This window comes from Crocodylus porosus, unplaced genomic scaffold (genome assembly GCF_001723895.1).
Source record: "Crocodylus porosus isolate Cpor-Errol unplaced genomic scaffold, CroPor_comp1, whole genome shotgun sequence".
NCBI lineage: Eukaryota > Metazoa > Chordata > Crocodylia > Crocodylidae > Crocodylus > Crocodylus porosus.
The window spans coordinates 38,647,062-38,655,294 of NW_017728911.1; the positions used below are offsets into that span (position 1 = coordinate 38,647,062).

The 8,233-nt window shown below is 43.2% G+C and overlaps 1 protein-coding gene across 4 annotated transcripts in view; it reads left to right on the forward strand.

The window, feature by feature from the left end:
- IQCH (IQ motif containing H) overlaps positions 1-8,233 on the forward strand; it is a 110,811-nt gene that overhangs the window by 16,093 nt on the left and 86,485 nt on the right. For 3 of the 4 annotated variants that reach the window (XR_002100831.1, XM_019533856.1, XM_019533857.1), the window contains one exon: positions 7,014-7,125. The exons of the other annotated variant lie outside the window; for it this stretch is intronic. Coding sequence is in view for 2 of the 3 variants with exons in the window: in XM_019533856.1 (XP_019389401.1) it covers positions 7,014-7,125 (112 nt within the window). In the remaining variant the exon portion in view is untranslated. The remainder of the gene's footprint in view (positions 1-7,013; positions 7,126-8,233) is intronic. 4 annotated transcript variants of the gene reach the window in all.

An 8,233-nucleotide genomic window follows, 5' to 3' on the forward strand; every position in this document is an offset into this window, starting at 1 on the left:
TCAACACGATCCCTCCTGTACAGGGTACAGCCCTCTATCCCCGTGGTCCAGTCACGGGTGGAGTCCCACTAGGTCTCCGTTATCCCAGTGACATCATACTCGCTCGGGGGTCGCATAACTAGTGTGGGACTAGTAGTCTGTGCCACGCTAACAGAGACGATACAGGTCAGCACAGAGGTCTGTTCACACAGCTTTACTTGGAAGTCTCCACAGACTCTGTCTCTGCTCTGCTGGTATCTTCCCCCTCCCTTTATTGAACCCTCCAGTCTCTGAAAAATTAGAATATTTTTAAATATATATGACATTTATAACTAAGCCTATGTCACAACATAAGCTGCAGATCTAAATGTTGGTGCCATATTTAATTTGACAGGACTTGTTGGGGGGCTTTGGTGGCAGAAGAGACTTGGGGTCTTAAATAACACTTAAATGCACCATTAAAAAAGTAATTTTAGGAGCAAGCTGTTCAGGTATACATAGTGTTAAACTCTGTGTTTATAGCATAAAAACTATATGTGTAATAAAGACCTAAAGCTGCTCGGATCTGGTGTAAGCAGATGGAACTCCTTCGGAAGCCAACTTGACGTATGAAATCTTATAGTACTGAATAACAGGAGTAAAAATAATTAAGGATGGTAATAGTGAGTGGCACCTGGCCAGTTTCTTAGCATGGATTGTGTTTATGTTGAGCTGTTTTATTTTAATCAGGACAAACTTGGTTCCATGAAAATAATCACATTTTGAAAGTCTACTGTGCTAGCTAAAGTCCACCATCACTTGTGCCTGAGCAGCCTTGCTGAAGTGATATGGCATAGGTTACAGGGAGATGATGCTTGGAGAAGAGGACATAAATCAGTTCGATTGGGTAATGTGCCTTTCTGGGGAAGGGAGGGTGGAATGGAGAAAAGAGAAGAGACTGGCTAGTCTGGATAACATTTTCACAGGGAAGGATTTTTTAAGTCAGTTCAACCCTGTCACATACACGCTACCACTTTCGTTGGAGAGGCATTGTATGGTGTAAGTGAGAACATAAATTACTCTGCTGTATCTTATTGGATGTTAAGTCTGCCTTTTTTTTTAGCTAACAGTTGCCTTTTAGTTTACAGATATTTAATTTTACCTGCCCGCTTCTTTGCTTTATTCCTCAATTTCTTCTTCCTCTAGAAACAAATCTAGCCATCCCTTGAAGTCACGCTGCCTGGCTCTGTTGCTTTCCTTTGTAGCTTAGTCCATGTCTGTCGAAACACACACGATGCACATTGCTGCCTATCATGGAAAACCTACTAGGATTTAAACTGAGGGTTAATCTGGCCAGCAGTAAAATCAATGCTGCTTCACAGATACAGCACCAGACTACAGTGGTCTGGAGAGTGAGCCACTATTTAATTAAATCCCATTCTTTTAGTATATGCGTTATTGTGCCCCTATGAGGGAGGCAGCATGGTTCATGATTGGCAGGATTTAACTGGAGTGGGAGGAAATTGCAGTTGTGACTCGTTTTTCCTCTGTATCAACCTATTTTGAAATGGAGACGGTGTAATCTTTGCAACACTTAGTGTTAGGGTCCTCAAACATATTGAAGTAAAGATACAGGGCTGTAAATCCTGGAGATTCTCACGTTCCTAACCGGCACAAATAAAAATGTATATCAGTAACTGCAGTAACTTAAAAAAAATCTTCATTTTGATGAAGTCTGCATATGTTCTGTTTTGTCAGTGTGTGCTGCTGTACACATTGGGAGGGAAAAATTGTAAGTGTATCATTTCATGTCTCTTCATTTCCTCATTAGGAATATGAACAGGTCTTTAAAATGGCTCGTCCTTTTAAGTGGATTATTGTTACTACTTGTGTTTATAATAGCACCCAATGATCCAAATCAGGACCGGGGCCATATGTTGCTTAGACACAGACACACACACACAGACACACACCCCCTTAGCTATGATACAGGGCACTTTACAAAAGGGATTAAGTATCATCATTAGCTTCCGTTTTATAGCCATAGACAACCTTCTGGCATTTCTTAATATTTAAATGTTTGACTTGGCAAACTTATTCTTTTAATGTAGCATACAGTGTCTAATTTCATAGGGCTTTAAAAAATAGCAGTCTGAAAAATCAAGAGCTCAAGCATATTGATGCCCATGTGGTTCATCGGTAGGGTTACAGCCTCAATGTCTATTGCTCGAACTTCTGTTACTTCAGCTAATAGAGTAACTGGTAATAGTATTGACTTTCCCTCGCTACTGATGAACATTCAAGAGTGAATAGGACACTTTATTGGTGGATTTGATTAGTGCTTTGTGGCAATCTTGGGCTCCATTGCAATGCTCCAGAAGGGTGTGTGATTACAGTGGGTCCAGACTCTTCTGCTTGTTCACCCAAAACTTGACCCCCTTTTAGGCTCTTCCTTGTCTTTTCAACGAAAAAGTTGACAGAATTTTTAAAACTTTCTCAGAAACACTAGAATTGTTTTGCCTGAAACTCTCCAAAAAATTCCACCTGGGCCAGACCCAGCATGGAAAAGTTTAGCCTAAAAGGTTAGATTGGATTTATAAGCAACTGAAAGCAAGGACTAAAACTGGGAAATTCTGGGCAGGTACACATGGATGGTTGGGTGCCTGGATGCCTGCATCCTCAGAAATGGACCTATGGTGTATACTCAGCGCTTGCTTTACAGTAAAGCTGCATATTGGTAACCACTGGGTCACCAGCCCACCATCCTGATTCTGTCCGTCCGCAGGTGTCTGAGCAGAGCTGCTTTATATGGTTAGCATTTCCTTCGCCTCCTCCTCTCTGCATTATGGCACTAGTAAACTTAACCAGGCAGTGTTTTGGATCCATTGCCTCTGAGATGTGTCTAGACCACAAATAGAGGGAGTTCAAGGGAGACCTGTTGTTTTTGACACAGTTCTGTTCCGTTTTCTTGGCTTAAGCTATGCCTGCATTTTAATTGAATCCCAGGTACTTCCGGTTTCCGTAGCAGGCCGTCAGAGGTGCCTTATCTAAAGCTTTCAGGAAATCTAGCCAACTTGTGCTGCATGCCTCAAAATATCAGATTTGCCTTGTACTTTGGGACATTACACTGTATCTTTCTCAACTTCCTAGGTTCCCCTTTGCCTGCCTGGTCCCAGAATAAGTCAGGCAAGAGGAAACAATGCTATCTTTGCTACCCTGGTGTTCAGTAACCTGAGGCCAGACAGTAGCTGGGTCAGACTCCCATGGAGAGCCCCACTGAAGTCAATTGAGCTAAAAAGATTTAAACCTAGGAGGGTTTTTTGGGTTGTTTTTTTTTTTTTAATATGTACCAAACAAGAGCAGATCCAGGGGGTTGCAGTCACTCCCTACCCCAGTGGTCTCCAACCTTTTTAAGTAGGAGATCACCTTTGACATTGAAAAGCAAGATCAACCGTGCATCGCTGCCACACACACCCCCCCACCTGCCCAGCAGGTAAGTCTGTGGAGATGGAGCGGAGGATGCAGATTGAGGCAGAGGGAATAAAAATTATTTGGGGGCGCGCCTCCCCAGTAGATAAGTCCAACCCAGCCACTAGCCCCACTCAACTTACCCCTACTCCTGCCTCTGCAGCACTGTCTCTCACAGCGGGGGCCTCAGTCTAGCCCCCGCCTCTTCCCTCCGCCATGGACTGACCTGCTGGGCTGGGACGTGTGCATGCATGCACACAGGCACTCAGCCCTCCTGTGACATGATGGGCAGCAATGTGCACCGTGTGTGTTTCAACAAGCGTGGACTAAGGTACAAAGGAAAGCAACGGAGCCAGGCAGCATGACTTCAAGGGATGGCTAGATTTGTTTCTAGAGGAGAAAGAAATTAAGGAATAAAGCAAGAAGCAGGCAGGTAAAATTAAATATCTGTAAACTAAAAGGCAGTTGTTAGCTAAAAAAAGGCAGACATAACATCCAATAAGAAACAGCAGAGTAATTTATGTTCTCCGCCCCAGACTCAGATTTACTCCAAGAGGCTCTGAGATCTACCGCTGGACCGTATCCACTGGTTGGTGACCACTGTCCTACTCGCTTTGATTTCTGCTCCACCCAAAGTTTAAAACCAACTGCCTGGGAGTGGCACCAGGCAGAGAGTCAGTAGACTTCATGGCTTATCATCATCTACTTGATTCCTTCTGATGTCTTCCTTCCACAGGTGTTAATGACCCTTTATCCTTTTTTAATGAGCTTGATGTTCCACTAATAAAATTAGCCTTTCTTCTGAAATTCTGCTGTCTGTTAGCTGCCCCTGATAATGTACCTCCTGTTTCCACAGCCCTGAATGCTGTTTTTAACTTCAGCTTAAAATATTAACTCAGGTGAATGTCAGCTCAGGTGTGGAAATAACTTTCAACAAAGCATTGCACTGTCGGTATGCTCACGAAGGCTAGATGTTGTTTTATGAATCTGAAAAAAGATGTAGATTTACTTCTACTAACAACAGAACTAAAGAAGCAACATCTTTTGATTTATTTTTCCTAGTTTTTTGTGGGTTTTTTTAATACTAAGATATGATGTAGCACATTGGTGCACATTCCATTAAAATTATATTTGTTTTTGCTTCAGTCTTAAACTGAATAACACAGCCCTAGACCCTAGCATATTAGTAAAGCTTCTCATTCCTTTTTAGCTGGATAAAAACGTGTATTGTGTTATATATGACGGTGCACCATGCCATCTGCACCCCCTCTTTTCAAGATGCTAGATCCGCCCATGGTTCCAAATGCAGGGCCCATTTACCTAAGTGGAACAAGCAGCGTGGGGTTTTGAACAAATTGGGGTTTAGGAAAGTCAGGGAAGCTTTTCAGGAACTCAACTGGAATCACTGCATTTACACACAATTCTGTGTTTACACGACAGACTGGTTGCTCAGAACTTTCTATTCTAAGTCCTTGCCCCAGATTTTCCAAGCTGTCCTTTGGAGCCACATCTGCGCTGGAAGGGAGCCGAATATTAAATAATATTGTGTAGCGTCCCTGAGTATAGTAGTGTAGGACCGTAAGTATTAAATAGCACAATATTCTAAGATAGAAATTTGTAGGCATGTACAAACATAGGACTGGCGGAGGGCTCCTCAGCTATCAAATCCAATCCCCTGCATCTCCAGGCGGTTGCTAACCAAAGGGATCCCCGGAAAACTCCACTGCTCAACCTTACACATGACTACAAAGAACAGGATCTGAAACGTATCACAGGCAAATGGAGAGGAGACAGGAATATGTGTCCAGTGTTCTTCCAAAGAGAATCATAGGAAATTCAGGTTGAAAGGGACCTCGGGAGGTTATCTTGTCCAGTGCTTCTCAACCCCGGGGTCACAACCCAGAAGTGGGTCGCAAGAATATATGAAAGGGTCACAAACAATATTTTAAAATGGATTCTTCTTTAAGGGGGGGAAATGTGGGGAAACCGTGGGCTTTCCCTGCAGGCTGGCAGAGTTCCAGCCTGCAGTGGGCTGCTTGGGCCCCCCAGGCCCCACACACTGGGGGGTTAGGGCCTGGGGTTGTGGAGCAGCAGCTCGGGGTGAGGGCCACCAGCAGAGCCAGCAGGCTGTTTTCTATTTAAATTATTTACCGGGTCAGGACTGGCCATCATTGTTTACAAATGAGTCCTGGTACAAAAAAGGTTGAGAACCGCTGATCTAGTCCAACCCCCCACTCAAACAAAGCAGGACCATTCCCAGCGAGATCATCCCAGCCAAGGCTTTGTTGAGTTGGGCCTTGAAAACCTCCAGGGGCGGAGAGTCTGCCACCTCCCTAAGTAATCTGTTCCAGTGCTTCACTACCCTCCTAGTGGGAAAGTTTTTCCTAATATCCAACCTAAACCTTTGTTGCTGCAACTTGAGAATAGGGAAGTAGGTGGTTAATGCACGCTCAGAGACCCAAGAACTCTGTGACTCGTGGCTCTAGTTGTAATTGCTGTAATGTTTGTGTGTTCATGTTTCCCTCTGTGCCTGGTTACGCTTAGACATACATACGAGGCCTTCTGTACTTCACTGGTTCATCAAAGGTTACACAAAACTTGCGTATTGTTGCCATCTCTCATGACTTGTGAATCTTGTGATTTTGATGGCAGGCTGGGTTTCGTGACTTTTTAACGACTGCAGTTGGCAATCCTGTTTTCTCCTCCAATTCCAAATATTGGCTAGTCATTTTTATAAATACGTTCTGCCTTTGTTTTAAAATGTCCATGCAATGTTTGTCTCTCTCTACTTGGTCTCCACTTGTCAGGAGCTCTGCTTCTTTTTCAATGTCTAGTTGCAGCCCAAAGTCTACTTCCAGCTGACATCCTAGTATTAAAAAACTAACTTGATAACAGTCAGTAGTTTCCAGTCTAGTCTTCACAATAAGAAAGCGAGTTGAAACAGGATCTCTTCCCCCTATGCAGTTCTCCAAAGTGGGATGCTAATAGATCTAAAATCCTTGCTGTATGATATTTATTTGTATATGCCACCTTGTCTTTACTCCTGGCAGTTAATAGATGCAGGTTTGTAAGGTGCTCTCAGACTTTAGTATCCTTTAGTATTTCTCATTCACTGATACTACAGACATTAAATTCCCTAACCTTATGCCCAGTGGGTCTCCTGAGGATCCATGCATATATTTTCTAATTCCCGCTTCCCTTTCCCCCTCCCGTACATTGCTTGTATTAAAGTTTCCTGTATTCAAAGCCTGGTCTGTCAAGAGATACTTTGTTTACAATGTAGTCATTAAAATTGAGCAAAGTCCTTGCAATTCCTTTTATTAACTAGAACACTGATTTTGCATAGCAGAAATCACAAGACATTGATTGGATTTAATTAACTTTATTTTAAATTACATAAACTAATGACAGTAGACAATAGTGCGGCATGTTCATAAGTAGTAAAACCAGTGCCCGTACTGTTACATTATTAAACCTTAATGAAACTATTCATAGCAGAAATTGTATTTATTATTTAGTTTTATATGACTAGCAAACTGTGGTGCCTGGAATGTTGTTTGCTAATGGAGGACTTGCTCTGTTCTTAGGTGTGCGCTCAGAAGATAGTGAAGGGGACTACAGTCAGTAACCTTTGGGTTTTGCCCGCCTCTCACCAAATGGATGCTCCCTTACCCGTGTGTGAGAGAGATGCAAAGAGAGGTGAGTCCCTTGGATGGTGAAGTCCCTAGGATGAGCTCTGCAGAGGTAGTGTTGGTTGCTGTGTAGAGCAGGGGTCAAGCATCTTGAGATCTGTCTAGTATAGGTCACTTAGGGCCAGATCCCCTTCATTCTATTAGACATCTAAGTGGCACTTTTGGCATTGAAGTATGGTTTTATTCCACCCTGCTTGCACCCCCGAAAAGCCATTCTTGCATCTACTTTTGCAACAAGCTTTCATGTCAGCCTTAAGAGTCTAGCAAAACAGATGAGGACACATCCATCAAATGCTGTAACGGTTTTTCAGAGACTCAAGCAGGATGGAGTGAGAAGGCATTTAAACACCTATTACTTGGAAGAGGATCTTGTCCTTAATGTCTCTGAGCCTCAGTTGGCCCATTTCACAGATAGGCTTACTAATGTGGAAGTTGTCTAATGTTTGTAATGCGCTGCAGAATTTTATTTTTGGTAAGTGGCATGGCAGAGCTAAATACAAGTATAATCATCCCCAAAGGTTGAAGAGATTATGGCCTAATCCAGGCTGCATGTGGATGCATGGGAAAGGAATTTACCAGTGGAAGGTCATTGGATCGGCCCTCTGTGCCCTACCCCAGACTTCCCAAAAAGCCAACAATTTATACTCTGCTTCTGTCTGAAAGTGGAGCTTCAGAGAGTAGAGAAAGCAATATGGCCAGACTATTTCATGAGATAGAATATTCTCTGTGGACTGAGACTGGTACACATCTTACGCAGGGTCCAGTTGTTGCCGGGAGCAGAAATCTGTTTGCAAGGGAGGGAGGCCTTCTTTGTGGTCATACTGAGTGGCCATGAGTTTCCTCAAGAAAATGAGAGCCTGAATTTAGCCTTGGGACAGTAACTAGAACAACCTTTGGATTATTTCAGCAACACATTGAATTATTTGCAATGATTCTGTACCCATAATTATGGTGGGATTGAGAGCAAATTTGAAGCAGCTCTGAGACAAGTGTTTCAAACTGACGTTTCATAGTTTTATAGTTTCCTAGGGTCGGAAGGGACCTGAGCAGATCATCTAGTCCGACCCCCTGCCATGGCAGGAAAGAGTACTGGGGTCAAACGACCCCAGCAAGAT